This window comes from Papio anubis, chromosome 19 (assembly GCF_008728515.1).
Source record: "Papio anubis isolate 15944 chromosome 19, Panubis1.0, whole genome shotgun sequence".
In the NCBI taxonomy this organism is placed as follows: domain Eukaryota; kingdom Metazoa; phylum Chordata; class Mammalia; order Primates; family Cercopithecidae; genus Papio; species Papio anubis.
Window position 1 is genome coordinate 39,896,382 of NC_044994.1, and position 17,385 is coordinate 39,913,766.

At 35.6% G+C, this 17,385-nt stretch overlaps 1 protein-coding gene across 9 annotated transcripts in view; it reads right to left on the reverse strand.

Annotated features, from left to right (window-relative positions):
* Window positions 1–3,568: 3,568 nt before the first annotated feature.
* Window positions 3,569–17,385, reverse strand: part of SMAD2 (SMAD family member 2) — a 91,088-nt gene continuing 77,271 nt past the window's right edge. For 5 of the 9 annotated variants that reach the window (XM_009192687.3, XM_009192690.3, XM_021930108.1 and 2 more), the window contains 4 exons: window positions 12,536–12,589; window positions 10,462–10,674; window positions 7,980–8,117; window positions 7,512–7,805 (listed from right to left, as the gene is read on the reverse strand). In XM_009192687.3, the coding sequence (XP_009190951.1) occupies window positions 7,531–7,805; window positions 7,980–8,117; window positions 10,462–10,674; window positions 12,536–12,589 (680 nt within the window). In that variant the 3' untranslated portion in view covers window positions 7,512–7,530. Of the gene's footprint in view, window positions 4,285–7,511; window positions 7,806–7,979; window positions 8,118–10,461; window positions 10,675–12,535; window positions 12,590–17,385 lie in introns of those variants that run through there. The other 4 variants (XM_003914356.5, XM_009192691.4, XM_021930107.2 and 1 more) reach the window with 2 other exon arrangements.

The following is a 17,385-nucleotide window of genomic DNA, read 5'->3' on the forward strand; positions in this document are numbered from 1 at the left end:
GCTGAAAATATTTAGTAGTTAAAGAAAAAAGAGAAGGATCTTAAAGGTATATATGGGAAGCTTTTGGAAGAGGTAGAGAATCCAGTGGCGTATATATTCTCTTCTATTTGATTTCAACTAGCAAGAGACTAAAATTGATGTTTGTTTTATCTTCAAAGTCTTAGTTTTAAACTGACAAGGGCACGAAAAAAGTGAAATTAAAATAATTTTAACAAAAGGGAAAGCGTTTGACAGTGTTTAAAAGACAGACAAATCAAGCAAAACTGAATGTGGCTTAAGGTAAAAAATACAACTAGGTATTAAACAATTTGTAAAACCTTACAAAGAAAATTTAACTTTCAAGAAAAATTAGGTAGATTTCCTTCTGGCAGTGACAGGTCCTGAGGGAAAAAACATAACCTCTACAAGACCAAGCACAGCTCAAGGGTCAGGGCCCCATCCTAGTCATCTTTTTATTATTCAATATCTACCACAGTGGCTGGGCAAACAACAGGCATCAATAAATGTTTACTGACTGAATGTGTATTACAAGGTATCATCAGTATAACCGATATAGCTCAAATCTAATCATGAAAGCTTCGTTAAAGTAGGATAAAAAGAGCACAATCAGTGGTGTTCCAGAAGGTAGGCCTAAAACCAATTATATTTTCTAATCTCAACCAGTGGCTATAAAGACTTTCTGAGCTTCTTTTTAAAGCAATGAAACTCTTTCCAAAAGAAACCCCATGCAGTACTTCAATACAGAATAAAGATGCCACTGGCTAGACCAAAGTCAATGGGAACTCCAATAGCCTCCCCTAAGCCAGCCCCCAAGATGTCTCTGTGGAACCTACTGGAAAAACTACTGCTCATCTTAAAAATGTGATAGAAAGCATACTCATTCAGTTCTGAGGTCATCACACCTAGAAAATTATCAGTACTGTGAAGAACAAATCCTAAGTAATGTTGCAAATTTAAATAAAGACAAAATTTCAACAAAGAGGAGATTCTATCACTTAGAAAAATGAAAACCACACTTATAAATGTGGGGGAGGGGCAGAAAACAAAAAAACTTAGGCCACAGTAGATAAAATACAAAAAACATCATCTCATTAAAAAACATTAAACATATTCACACAAATGTAATTACGACCATGAAGTAAACTGCTCGACAGGTATAACTGCTCAATAGGTGTTTTCAAAGAGTCCCAATTTCACACTGTATAGAAAAATCGCACCAGAACTGTAGAGATGTGCTCCACTATTGAAATAGCATGTAGGCACGGCTTCACTTAACATAGTAATGCAAGAGTAACCGCCAAGATCAGGACCTTCTGCCACTTTCAGAGTTGTTTTCTGCCCCTACAACTGATCCCTAACACTATTACAAGTTCCCAAGTAAGTAAAAGAAGGGCAGAGGCTCCACTGAGTATCTCCTACAGGCCTGATAGTGGTATTACCTAGGATATTTACTCTGCTCACAAGATGGGTAGTAGAAGACATAATTACTGGACAGCACGAAGTCTAGAAGCAAGCAGCAGGGCACTAAAATAGTGAGAGTTTACACAACAAAAGCTTGTTAAATTAAGTAGTATGTGGTACAAATGCAATTTTTACAGCAAAGGTTGAGGAAGAAGATATACTAGTGAGAATGACATGAAGCAGATCACAAAATAAGGCCACCTTCAAAACATTATAAACTATAGAATCATTCTGATCTTCAAGTTTGGATTTATAGAGGTTTCTGTATAAAGCATTAATACCTAATCACGAGTTTCCTTTAGTGTGAACCTTTTTGCATTTGAAGGTATTTTCTTTGCCAGGAATGCTTGCCTCCCCTGGCTCATCACTTGGCTAGGTTCTTCAATGTCAGGTATTAGCTCATGTATCCTTTCCTTAGAGGCTTTCCTTGATGTCCTACCTGAAGCATCCCATCTGTTATTCTCCAGTACAGTACCCTGTTTATCTCCTTCATAGACAAGTAAGATGATTAAGGGTTAGTGTAACTGCTGTCTCAGCAAAGGCAGGAACTGTAGTTGTCTTGTTCACCTTTACCCAAAGACTAAGAAAGTTCCTGGTACAAACAGGTGAACAATAAATATTTGTTGAAAGAATAAAAAATTACTATACCAAATTTACATAAATACATACACATACACACAAATATAGGAAAATGGGGAGTACATGATAGAAAACCACCAAATGTTGAAAGTATTGAAAAATGATACCTGTAGAGATAGGTGAATATGATTTCAAAGAACAATTACCAAAGATAGCTTCAAAAATATGAAAATTTATGAAAAGACGACCAGGAGTGGTTATTTTCCATTTCTACTAAGATGCAAACAAAAAGAAATGTTTAAACTGCAATGAGTCAATATTAGATGTCATAATTATTTGCTGCAGAATGAACTACCAACAGAGTTTCGGAAATCTCCTCTCACTACAGAGTATGAAATATGGTCAACCACAAAACCAGGATCAGTTAAGGACAGCTCAGACTGCAGGTAACTTATAAGCTGAAAAACTTGCTAAATAAATGGCTTTTCCCCCAATTTTTAAAATTCTGAATTCATAATTATGTGTAGAATAACAATCAATTTATAAATTGAATACAACATACTTTAAAAACAGATGGCCCGTATCTGCTGATCGTACCTCTGCATCACTTTTCTAGGTATTTTGCAGAAACAATTACATTTACAAAACGTCCATTTCATAATACAATCTGGTAACTAAACCAAATCAAGCTACTCGAAGAGCAGAAGATCTGCTGTTGAAATATTTTAAAATACCTTTTGAAAAATGGGTATTTAAAGATTCGCTTTTTAAAAAAGGGATATGTATATGGAAGTAATTCCAGCATATCCCTGAAAATAATTATACTGCCACCTATGCATTTTTTATGAGGTGGAAGGATAAATCAACAGACTGCTAGATTACACAAGTCAATTATTCCTTTTTTTTTATTTATTTATTTTTTTTTTTTTTGAGACGGAGTCTCGCTCTGTCACCCAGGCTGGAGTGCAGTGGCCGGATCTCAGCTCACTGCAAGCTCCGCCTCCCAGGTTCACGCCATTCTCCTGCCTCAGCCTCCCGAGTAGCTGGGACTACAGGCGCCTGCCACCTCGCCCGGCTAAGTTTTTTTTGTATTTTTTAGTAGAGACGGGGTTTCACCGTGTTAGCCAGGATGGTCTTGATCTCCTGACCTCGTGATCCGCCCGTCTCGGCCTCCCAAAGTGCTGGGATTACAGGCTTGAGCCACCGCGCCCGGCCACAAGTCAATTATTCCTGTTGAAACTTGGGCATAAGACGAAGGGACTTTCTCCATATGAATTCTTACTGTACCCCAGAATTAACTGGTGCCAGCAGTATCAGTGCAACTATTACTGGTGATGATGTCATGCTATGCTGTTTTGATTATGAGGATAAAAATGGGAATGGAAAAAAGAGGCTTGGAAAGGTTTTCAGTATGGTTTCCTCATAATAAGATTTAGCAGTTAAAAACAAACAAACAAACAAACAAAAAACACAAAAAGAATGACTGTTTAAGCCCCACTGAACACATTAAGGTCAAGGATTTCAAAAGTTAATCCACTTTTCTTCCCCCAAGAGTTTATTTTTGGTAAAAGGCAGAAAAATTAGTTTTTCTACAAGGAAAATCTGCTTCTAAATAATTTGAAAATCTCGATATATATTATATATTAAAAAAGACACACAAAAATAACAGAGAAATGGGAATAACAGATTAGGTACTGTAACTTTATAAAGGTTTGCCTAGATCAAGAAGCAGCGCACACACACCTCATCTATGCAAACTAAAAATGTATATAAACAGCACAATACTGTGATACTGGATCATGATACATTACCTGTACACATAACTACTACTGTTATTAATAAACCTTTGGGACACTCAATTTTATGCCCAATAAGACATCATTAAGTCTTTAAAATCTTCTCTTCCTCTTTAATGGGAGAGTATTTCTAGACACTAATTTTCCCATCTAATATTCAAATATAGGAAACAGATTCCACAAGGTGCTTTAATTGATGAGACCTCAAGTGCTGTTTTCTCTCTTGAACTTTTGGATAGTAAACAGTCCATAGGGACCACACACAATACTATGACAGAAGAGTTGTTACATTAAGTCTTTTCATGGGACTTGATTGGTGAAGCTTTATGACATGCTTGAGCAACGCACTGAAGGGGATCCCATCTGAGTTAATACTTTGTCCAACCACTGTAGAGGTCCATTCAGATGAAGTTCAATCCAGCAAGGAGTACTTGTTACCGTCTGCCTTCTGTTTAAAAGAATACAGGAAAATGGTTATGAAATTCAAGTCCACAGGCAGGGAAAATGGCTATGTTTAGGTACACTGCATTAAAAATTTAGAGAAATTAAAAGGTTGTGTATATAATTTTGGACACGATTATTTCAACAAATGGCTGATCCTCAAAGTACTTCTGATGATCTTGTTTTAGAAGTGATTTACAAGAACATTTTTTTCTCATCAAACTAAAATTAATAAGGTGATCTTACTATTCACCATCATCCAAAATGGAACACCTGAGAGAGAATGTAGATACTATTAATATCAGGCCAGGGCCAGACGTGGTGGCTCACAACTGTAATCAAAGCACTTTGGGAGGACGAGGCGGGCGGGCGGATCACAAGGTCAAGAGACTAAGACCATCCTGGCCAACATGGTGAAATCCCGTCTTTACTAAAAATACAAAAATTAGCTGGGCATGGTGGCGCGTGCCTGTAGTCCCAGCTACTCAGGCGGCTGAGACAGGACAGTCACTTGAACCCAGGAGGCAGAGGTTGCAGTGAGCCGAGATCATGCCACTGCACTTTAGCCTGGAGACAGAGCGAGACTTCGTCTTGAGGGGTAAAAAAAAAAAAAAAAAACAGGCCAAAAGGAGAGGCGTGAATAAGGATTGTCCAAGCAAACGAAGACATACAGTCACTGTACTTATCAAAACAACCACAGAATAGTAGATACTCAAACATCAAATGGAATCTAAATAAAAGTATACCAAAGCAAAAACAAAATTTTGGCCCAAGCTAAACCCATACCACAGAGTGTTAAAAGCTGGAATTCAACTTTCCCTGCCAAAGCCAATGAACATCCCTCTTAGCAACACCATTCGGGCTGTTCATAGTGCTTCAACAAAAGGGGCAACTCTATGGGAATTACAAATTATTCAAACACATCCTGTCACTTCCATCCATTGATTTTAGTTCCATCTTATTTGCTATACAGAATAAGTCAATAAATCCACTTGCTTCTATAAACTAAGAGCCCTTCAAATATAAGAAAAGCCCATTATCAACTCTTCATCTCCAAGCAACACATGTTCAATATAATTTAAAACTGTACTTCCAAGGATGTCATTTTCTGAGGCAGATGGCATCAGTGCCCCACTATACCCTTCAGATTTTTCAGTGTGCTCTAGGCAACTTCCAAATGCAGGTATCTTCATTTCTGTGCCCAGGAACTTCTCTGATATACCAAAAAAGGCTAGAGGTGCCAGGAAATTAACATCCCCAGGAGCAGCCCTCAACCAAGGAAACAGAAATTGACATTTACATGCCCCGCAGTTCTGTTCCCCTGGGGAGGATAATTCTGTAGACTGTTTACTATTTCCCAAAGTTTCCCCAAGGGTGTCAGTTCTAGTGACCCACCCACTGTGGTAGGTGGCTTAACAATGGTCCTGGCTGCCCTTTTCTCCCCTGTCCCACTTCCCTTTCAGGAATAAGTCATAATCCAGGTCACTCAAGGGGAGTAGGTTTAAAAAGGCTGCCACACAGATATATTTCTTGATTAAATATGAATTCTTCATACATCTAAATTCCCTGTTTACTACATTTCCTAATTTTTAAGCTAACAACCAAGATGGCATTAAAGAAATTTAAAAAACATAGTTTTAGAAACCTAAATATTAAGTCTATTTCCTCAGCTCCAGAATGATTAAAGACAGTAAGTCCCTGGTAGCTACCCACATATCCACAGATAGATGGGTATTTGCCACTTTGATTTGTAAATGTTAGAGGAAACCACTTGATCTTCCAAAGTCAGATGTACCTGACTCCCAAGACTCACAAAAACATACTGCATATTACTGCTTCTGTAATTACAGATTTTACTTTATCTCTGAGTTAAAGAATAGCAGAGTCCACAGTGAATGAAGAAGGGCAGTATCTTTACCAAGTAAAACTGCTCTTAGCAGAAGATCTATAGATACACATGGAATTCTCTCTGTAATTCACTCTTATTTCCACTAAATTCCTATCATATTTTGCCTTATTCTAACCTTTTGAAGAAAAAAGTCTGACCTGAAATCTTATTAGACAATATAATTTAAATCCAATTTTGCTATCAACTCAAGTCTAAAGCTTTAAGAAAACGGCATTCACCATTCTCTACAGGTAACAACATCTCAAAAGGGTAATAATCAAAACAGAACTATAGCAAAATCATAAAATGACTCTACCAATATAACTCAGAAAAATTAGTGACAAGTCTTCATTTTGATATAAATACATAACATATATTTTAAAATGTATTCAACAAGTACACCTCACTCTCAAAGTCAGATTTCTGACAAAACTTAAGTTAGACAACCAAGTTCAAAACAAATCAATTTGGAAGAGACCAAATTGCCAGAAGCAGCAGGAATACAATCACTATATTACATGAAGATTTCTTAAGCAAGCATATGGAGAAAGCAATACAAATTGAAGACTAAGTATTTTATTTTACTTAATTCCTACTCTTAAATATGGTAAAGAAGTCTTTCCTCTCTTTGATGTGAAATCCAATCTACTGTTTATCAATAATCTATTTTATCCACTGATGACAAATTAGTTTTTGTAAAACTTAAATATATAATTGTTACTACTATCCTTATAGAAGAGGTTAAGAGTCCAGGAGAACTATCTTCCAATCCCATCTCAACCACTTATAATGTAACCTTGGGTAAATTACCAGCTTTCTATGCCTATTTACAAATAGGTATTAGTTTGAACCATTTGTTACCTGCAAGGATGGCAATTTCATATATTTCAACCTTACAAAGAATGAATTGACAACAGAAATAGTAATTTTTAGATACTACACTTAAAACAGCACAATGCCTGTCACATTAGCAAGTATTCCTCCTATTTCTGAATGAAGTTCCTCCTCTTAACCTACATTCAGTTTGTCTTAATTTATTTGTCCAGCCTTATTTTTTCTATTCTCCAAACTGAATTGCTATGCTATCCTCAAGATTATCACTTCCCAACTCTGTCCACCCCATTTATGACTATTGAAATCCAACGCATCTTTTACAACTGGATCCCGTGCCATCAAGTTTTTCTTGAGCACTGTGTGCAAACATATCTCCTTCCATAAACTAACATAACTCTTCATATACACCCCTTTTATGGTATTTAACACTCTGCATTATCTTAAAATGCATGCCCATGCATGTTTTAATGATACCTTCCATGATGGCAGCTCAGTAATTTGCAATAGTTTTTAATTTGGAGGCCTCCAACTTTATTTTACATAAAGATCAGCTGACTCTAACCTCAATGAAAATAGATACAAATGAACTCCAGAATATGCAAAAACGGAATGAAACATAATTACATTGTGGAAATTTAAGAACCAAATATGTATTTCATACCGGTATTCTGCTCCCCACCCTTTCACAAAACTCATTCTTATGGTGCACATTCTAGTTAGCTGGTAGACGGCTTCAAAACCCTGATTAACAGACTGAGCCAGAAGAGCAGCAAATTCCTGGTTGTTGAAGATCTTCAGATTACAGCCTATGATTAAAAAAGGTAAAAGAAACTGTCAAAAGAGTATCACTACTAAAAATTTTAAAAGGGTTACAAGTTTTAGAATATGAGCATGCAATCATCTACCAATTCCTAAAATCAGCAACTAGAAAAACTAAGCAAGTTGACATGATAGGTTTATTTACATTATTGAATGCATACCTGGTGGAATTTTACACACTGTTGCAGGGTGCCAACCGTATCTCTGATTACAATTGGGGCTCTGCACAAAGATTGCACTATCACTTAGGCACTCAGCAAAAACTTCCCCACCTATGTAATATAGGCGCACTCCTCTTCCTGAAACAAAATACAAAGGAGATTAGTTTTGTAACATTTACTATTTCCGTGTGACTTTAGAAGCATTTTCTTGGGAAAATTCTAAAATGATATAAGGTATTTCGAGGATCTTTTTCACAGATAATGTCTTTCTGAAGTCTAACTTTAAATATACTACTGTATAGTTCTCCAAGAATACTATTTCACCAAGAATACTATATATTTCTCCAAGAATATTCTAGGTTTTATTGATTTTAAAATACATGTGTATCGAAAGTATTTAAACAATGTAGAAAAAGTACACAGATAGTAAAAAATAGTTTCATACAAATGATCTATATTATTTTAAAATAAGTAAAAGATTGAGTTAATTTTTGAAGGAATTCACTGTTTGGAGAAATATATCTTCGTTACAACTGTATTTTCTTAAAGATCCCACTAACGTTAAGAAAAAAGATACAAAAACATCAAGAGGTTAAGAGTCATTTCCCATTTTGAAAACTATATATTACGGTGGAAACCAAGCCTCTAGATGTATAAGCATGATTAAGTGAGAAAAAATTCTACTGGGAGATTTTTAATATACTTCTTTCAGAGTATGACAGATCACAGATGCAAAATAATATGAGATATAAGAAATTAAAAAAAAAAAAATTGTGAGAGGCAGAATTCTAACACGGCACCTAAGAGTCTCAGCCCTGAGATGCACATACATTCCCTATTAATCAAACACTAGGTGCTGCTGTTAAGGAATTTTTCAGATGTAATTAAGGCAGCAGATCAGTTAACCTTAAGAAAGGGAGATTATATTTGGTGGGCCTGACTCAATCAGGCAATCCTTTAAAAGGGACTAGACTGTCATAGGGTAGTGATGCAAAGCATGAGAAGTATTCAACACAAGAGGCATTCTCCATCGCTGACTTTGAAGATGGATGGCACCACGTGACAAGGAATTCAGGTGGCATCTAGGAGCTGAATTCTGCCACAACCATGTGGGCTTAGAAGAGGACCTCAAGCTCCAGATAAGAATACAGGCCAGCTAATATCTCAATCTTCGCCTTGTTAAACCTTGAAAAGACCGCCTAACCCATGTCTGGACTCCCGACCCATAGAAACTGTGAGGTAAAAAATTGGTGTTTTAGGCCACTGAGTTTGCGGTAATTTGTTACACAGCAAAGAAAACTAATAAAACAACTAACATTCCAGATTTAATAAATACAGAACCTGGTACGCTGGTTAAGACTATGGAATATTTGTAAAATAGTTATGCATGTGGTTATTGGAAAAACATTAAGTCCAAAAGTAGAGATTTTTCAGGCTATATTCCCTTATCAAAATCACCTATAAAACTAGAAATCAAAAATTTAAAAAAATCTAATAATGACAGCAATCTAAAACTTTGGAGGGAGAAGAGAATAGGGCAGGAAAAAACCCATTAAATTTTTTTGCAGAACCCCAAATAAGACAAAAACAAAAAACTATTTTAGTTAAAGCACCTACAGTGCCACTGGGTATCTTAATAAGATTATCCAAATTTATACATCAAGCAAGATTTGAGAACTTCCACATGGAACCAAGTAATACATCTTCTAGTCATTATCATTTTGCAGTATCAAAATCAGCCTTTGATAACCAGCATTACTTCTCACAGGAGGTGATGGTTAATTAGAAAAAAAAACAGAAGCAAACTATTGTTAAAATAAGTTACTTTAAGGTGATGAGAATGATGTTCAATTATGAATGGCTCTCACACTTTTTCACTTCATTGTTAAGGAAATACTGAGCACCCCAAAGAGCTTTTGTTTATGTGAATATTATGGAAAATGACCATATTAGATATAAAAACTGAGATTTTAAAAACTCATTTAAAAATCAAATAAATCCATTACATATTAACATAAACAATGTTTATGAAAAACAACTGTATTTCCAAAGCAAAAAAAAACAGTGGCCACATTTCACCCTTTTGCAAATCTCTTTAATGTCTAGTGTAACAGAATTGGAGTCTCACTATCAAATCTACATTTCATCTCCTGCAAAATCATACGCATGTAGGCTCTAGAATACTCCACTGTGCACTCATGAGAGAATGAGAGTAAAAATGGCAAACAGCATCTCAGTGCTACTGTGAAAATAGCTTTGACCTCACAAACTAGCTGAAAGGGTTTCTGGGACTACCCGAAGTCCCCAGACCACATTTTGAGATGTCCCTGAATTATATTTTGAACTATATTAAACGCAGTTCTTGTTTTAGATATCTCATTTCAGATGAACAGCAAGCAGATTTCATTTAATATATAAACTCACCAAAGGGGAAAAAACCTGGAAGCTATATAAAGGAACTGAAAAAAAAAAAAAAACATACCTATATGCCTTCTTGTCATTTCTACTGTGGCATTTCGGTTAACATTGGAGAGTAAACCTAAGCAGAACCTCTCTGAATTTGATGGATCTGTAAAGCCATCTACAGTTAGTGAGGGTTGTGATGCATGGAAGGTTTCTCCAACCCTCTGATTTAATTCATAATATGCTATTGAACACCAAAATGCAGGTTCTGAGTAAGTAACTGGCTGTAAGTCTGAAAAAGAAAAAAAATAAAAATAAAAAATAAATAAAAGGAAGAAATGTGTGAACAATTCAAGCCAAAATTAGATTGAATATAATCATCTTTACATGCTCTATGCCAGCCTGCACTGGCAAAAGCTCAGGAAGTAGACATAATCGGTTTCCATAGATCATACCAGATTTTCAATATTTTTCACCCAAAACTCCAGTTTCATATATCATACCAGATTTTTTCAAATTTCCCCCATGTCATTAAATCACTTTTTGTTGGATTCTTTGTTTTACCAGTAGTTTTAGTCTAGCTCCTGTTCAAATACAAAACAATCATAGGCAAAGTCAGTCAACTTGCCATACTTGGTGCATTTCTAAAGCACATAAAAAAGCTAACGTGGGGTAAGATAAAGCCGGTGCAAAGATTAACGAGTCAAAAGCCACACAAAGAAAAACAGACATAATAAAAGGATACAAAATATGACATATTTTTACATTTGTCTATTTTAACATCAAATTCTTGGTGAGATACCCTAGCTACAAAAAGAGAAAATCCACTCACACATGAGAACCAGAAAGCAGTAACACACAAAGATCATGCAAGTGGAAACAGACCATAGAGTCAAAAGACTACTTATTTCACTGGAAAACTATGTATTTAGCTTCTGCAATTTTGACTAAAACATAGGAATACTGCAAAAGAAAAAAACCTCATAATTGTGTAAAATAAATTCCAAACATATAAGAACCCAAGAGAAATTGTGAAATAGCAGGGTAAAATGAGGGCAAAAATAATAATAGTAATACAGAAATGTATATATAGTCATCCCTTGTCATTTGCAGGGGATTGGTTCTAGGACCGGCTCCTCCTAACTAAAAACCCTCAGATGTTCAAGTCCCTGACATAAAAGGGCATAGTATTTGCATGTAACTTAAATTCACGTCATCCTGTATACTTTAAATAATCTCTATATTACTTATAATACCTAACAATGTAAATACTATACAAATAGTTGTTATACTGCATTTTAAAATTTGGGCCCAGCACGGTGGCTCACGTCTGTAATCCCAGCACTTTAAGAGGACGAGGTGGGTGGATCGTTTGAGGCCAGGAGTTTGAGACCAGCCTGGGCAACATAGTGAAATCCCGTTTCTACTAAAAATACAAAAATTAGCTGGGTGTGGCAGCATGCACCTGTAGTCCCAGCTACTCAGGAGGCTGAGGCAGAGAACTGCCTGAACCCAGGAGACAGAGGTTGCAGTGAGCCAAGATCGCGCCACTGCACTCTAGCCTGGGCAACAGAGCAAGACTCTGTCTCAAAAAATAAATAAAATTAAATAAACAAAATTTGTATTAGTTTTTATTGTTATATTGTTATTTTCATTTTTTCCCGAGTATTTTCAGTCTGCAGTTGGTTGAATCTGTAGGTTGAACTCATGGTTATGAAGGGACCATACACATACACATTTGTACATATACACGCACACTCTCATATATATATAACCCCCATACTACATATACATATTTATGTCAATGTGTATATATATGTAATACCATACCTGTTAATTGCTACATCATAAAACATAACCATAAAAATCTAGCCATAATAGGTTACATAATTTTCTATGAGGAATACGATTTCAATAATAAAAAGATTATACCTATTTCTTATGTGTGTCAGCAGAAAAGACTTTTAATAATTTTGAGGGATGGCATCAATATTCTTTTTAAAAAGCACTATTGTAAACCACACACATAATTATTTGGTTATTCATTAGGATCCCTTTCTCCGATATATAAAAAATAACTCCTAGAGAAGATTTTTATTATTAAGTAGGTGATACAGTATAAACATGATGAGGGGAACGTATTTGCAACTTACCCAAGCTATGATTAACAGGGGAAAGAGTAGTAGGAGATAGTTCTGCTGGAGAGCCTAAAACAAAAGGATTTAATTTAAAAATAAATGAAGTATTTCCAGAACTTCTGATCAAGTAATCATAAAACTGGTTTTATCTGGTAATAATTATCAACAATAATACAAAGATAATTTAAATACCAAGAATTCAGGATATATAGTGCTTAAATTTAATTTGTGGGGGGTGGGTGGGAGAAAAGGTGGGGGGTTCCTGTATAAAAGGTGCAACAGTTTTGGCTTGCAGCCCACCAGTTCATCTTCCCAAAGATACTTAATGTTGACAGTTCCTTAGGTATCTTTCCAAAATATTCTATGAACCACATAAGCAAATACATTTTTGTTCTGTGTCCTTTCTTTTCATACACAAGTGGTAACCATTTTTGATCTTCTATATTATTCTACCAGATTGTTCACAATGTGTTATTAGTCATATAACATTGGGATCCCATATTGATGGATATTCAGGCTATTTTCAATCTTTTGCTACAAGAACCAACGCTTTAAGATTGCAATAACTAATCTGGACCATTCTGCATGCTTCCAATCACATCTGAAGGATACATTCTTAAAGAAACTGCCAGGTCGAAAGGTTTGTGCACTTGCAATTTTGATAGATTTGGGTAAAATTATCATTCATCAAGGTTGTACCAGTTTACATTCCCAGTCAGAACATAGTAAAGGGATGCCTGTGGTGTTATTGCTTCTAGATGAAAACATGGTCACAAGTACAGTTTTAATTTTGAGTAGCTTTACACATGTTTACATTGTATTTCCTTTCTGTAATAGCCTATTCTTTTTTTTTCTGTGATGTTGATCATTTTCTTATTGATCATTCGAAAGCTCTTTATATATATTAGGGATACAAGACTTCTTATGGTATGAGTTACAAATATTTAGTCATTGGTCTTATGACTCTTAATCCTAATTTTGATCATGTAGCACTAAAAAAAAAAAAACCCTTCTACATGATTTATCAATCATCTTTGGGTTACTGTCACACTTTGGGATAAAACAGTGATGACGGTGGGTATCTTACTCTTGACTTTTAGAGTAATGTTTCTACCATTTTTCCCATTAAGCATGGCATTGGCTTTGAGGCTGACAGCAATGAAATACTTATTTAGGATTTTTGCATCAATAGTCTCAAGCAATATGAGCCTGAAAATTTACATGAGTGCTATGTTTGTAAGGCTCTGTGGTCAATGTTATTACAAGTTAGCAATTTTATCCTCTGAAAAGGTTTAAACAGTATTATAACAGCATATTCTTCAAAAGTTTGGTAGAATTCTTCTGTGAAATTATTTATAGTTAGTAACTTTCTAAGGTTTACTATGAGACATTATTCTATGAAGGGTGACTTGTTCAGATAGCTCTATTTTCTGGAGTCAGTTTCGGTAAATTACACTTTCTTAGAAAATGATGTTTTTTCTTTTGGGTAAACAGGCTAAATCTAATCAAGAAAGTAAGGGGGCACAAATATACAAAATAAGAACCACCAGAGACAACAGATGAAAAATCAAGGTGCGACTAGTCTGCTCAATTCCATGCAACTCAATTTTAAAACACATTTGCTGTAAGCGTTGTTAAATAATCTTATTAAAAATATAAAAAATGTTTTATGATCATCATTCTCTACACGTTTAGGGAAAGTTACCTAAAAGAGCATGACCCAAGCTTCAAATGTATACCAAGAGCATAACTGCAGAATAAGATAGGTCAGGCCAGGCACAGTGGCTCACGCCTGTAATCCCAGCACTTTGGGAGACTGAGGTGGGTGGATCACAAGGTCAGGAGTTTGAGACCAGCCTGGCCAACACAGTGAAACCCCCATCTCTACTGAAAACACAAAACTTAGTCGGGCGTGGTGGTGCACACCTGTAATCCCAGCTACTCGGAAGGCTAAGGCAGAAGAATCGCTTGAATCCAGGAGGTGGAGGTTGCAGTGAGCTGAGGATATCCTACTGCACTCCAGCCTGGGCAACAGAGCGAGACTCTGTCTCAAGAGAAAAAAAAAAAAACAGTAACATAGGTCAGACTGTCTTACACACCTCCTCCCTACCACACACCATTATAACCATGACATAAAATACCAGGCAATAAAGGTGAAACAGCAGCCCTAGATAAATAAATGAATCAGAAACAGAGAAGAGATGCTTATTTTTTACAAGACAGAACAGTCTTCCACAACATAAGTATGCTCCTTTTTTCTCAGTTTGAAAAATCTGTTGGCAAGTCACAACAGGTACAACTAAGAAAGGTCAAAATATATTTGGAACAATAAGCTAAAATTCACTGCTGTTTCCTGAAGCCAATATAAAATAAACAAAGCCACTATTAGAAATGGAGGAAACTGCACAATTATTAATATCTTTTAACTGTTTACTCCTCTATTAAACACTTAGAAATGACCAGTAGGATCATTTAAATTAACAGGCGTTCAGTCAGATGGGATAAGTTAGAATTACAGATTACAAAAAAGACAAATTTTACAAACTTAAAATAAGCTAGCAACTAATAGAAGCCTTTAAAAAAAATTTTTTTAAAACCCAGAGGCAAGTAACTAATGATTAGCCTATGAATTATTCATACATAAATGCTGTTACTGAAACCTCGCCGACCACAGGCCTTCCACTTAGGAGAAATATAAATATCCTATTTGAGATCCACTGTGAATTAGCAGTGTCTACTTACAGCTAAACCATCCAGAGAAATCCCTGTGCATGTATCTTCGCATACAAATTTACAGATATTTGTGGGATACATTTGTCAAACCTTTGACAAATTAACAAATGTCAAATGAAATGTGTTAAACTTTTATAAGTACCAAAATATCCTCTCAAAAATGTTTCATCTCACCAAGAATTTAAAAGCTAGTGTTTCTTCACACTGTGTCACTACATGTTGACATCTGCCAATATGATAGGTTTTAAGGGAGCAATTTTTTAATTTCTTGTTTTTGTTGTAAATAGTGTATTCCTGTTCTTTTAGCCAATTCTATTAACTATCTTTTTCTTCTTGATTTGTAAGTTTTTAAACTTAAAAATCAGTTCTTAGACTTGTCATCTATTTGCAAATACCCAGGATTTTTTTTAAAATATCTGTTATATCTTTTAAGGTGACATTAAATTGTTTTAATTTTTAAAATATACTATTTTTTTAGAGTAGTTTCAAGATCACGGCAAAACTGAACAGAAGTTTCGTACAAAGAGCTCCACATGACCCCTGCCCTGCTTCCCCAAATTCTCTATCAACATCCGCAAACCACAATGGTTCATTTGTTATAATAATGAACCTACACCACATTATTACCAAAAGTCCATAATTTACATTAGGGCTCACTATGTTATACATTTTCTGGGTTTTGACAAACGTATAATGATGTGTATTCATTTACAGTATCAAACAGAGTAGTTTTACTGCCCTGTAAATGCCCTGTGCTCCACCTAGTCCTCTTTCCCTCCCACAAAGCCTCAGTAACCACTTATCTTTCTACTGTCTCCATAGTTCTGCCTTCTCCAGAATGTCATATATAGTAAGTCTTCATTTAACATCTTCCATAGGTTTTTTGGAAACCGACTTAAGCAAGATAACTACAACAAAACCAAATTTCCCCAATCATCAACATTGTAATGAAATGACATTACTTGAGGACCTATTGTACATTACTTGGATGTATCAGTTTATTTATCTAGTCACCTATTAAAGACATCTTGGTTGCTTCCAAGTTTTGGAAATTATAAATAAAGCTACTATGAACATCCATCTGCAGGTTTTTGTGTAGACCTAAGTTTTCAATTCATTTGGGTAAATACCAAGGAGAAGCAAGACTGCTAAACCATATGGTAAGAATATGGTTAGTTTTGTAAGAAATCACCAAACTATCTTCCAAAGTGGCTATACCATTTTTCATTCTGACCAGCAATAAATGAGTGTGCCTGTTGCTCCCCATCCTCACCACACCAGCACTGATGAACTCCCTCAGCTTTTGTTTGTCTGAGAAATTTTTTATTTCTCCTTCATTCTTGAAGGACAGCTTTACTGATTATAGTATTCTCGGTTGGCAGGGGTACTTTTTTTTTAAATGAGGTCTCACTCTGTCACCCAGGTTGGAGGGCAGTGGCACAATCTTGGCTTACTATTACAATCTCCACCTCCTAGTCCCAAGCAATTTTCCCACCTCAGCCTCCTGAGTAGCTGGGACCACAGGTGCGTACCAATACATCCAGCTAATTTCAGTTTTGTTTTTTAATTCTTTCAGCACTTTAAATACACCACTCATCTCTCCTGGCCTGCAAACTTTTCTGCTGAAAAATCTGACTGACTAATGAAGACTCCCTTGTTACGTGGCACACTGCTTTTTCTCTTGCTGCTTTTATTCACAATAGCAAAGATACAGAAAACAACCCAAGTGTCCCATCAACAGATGAACGAATAAACAAATGGTGGGTTACACACACAACTGAATGTTATTCTGCCTTAAAAAGGGAGATCCTACCACTTCTGGCACGGATGAATCTGGAAGACACTATGCTAAGGGAAATGAGGTAGACACAGAATAAGAAACATGACATAATCTCATATGTGGGGTTTTTTTTTTAAGCCAAATACATAGAAAAATAATAAAATAGTGATTACAGGTTGGGGGAAAACTGGGGGATTATAGGTCAAAGGGTATAAAGTTGCAGTACGTAAGATATGCCCAGAGATTTAATGTACAACCTGAGGACTACAGTTACAATATTGTGTTGTATACTGGAAATTTACTGAGTCGATATTAGGTACTCTTATCACACACATAAAAAGGTAACTATGTG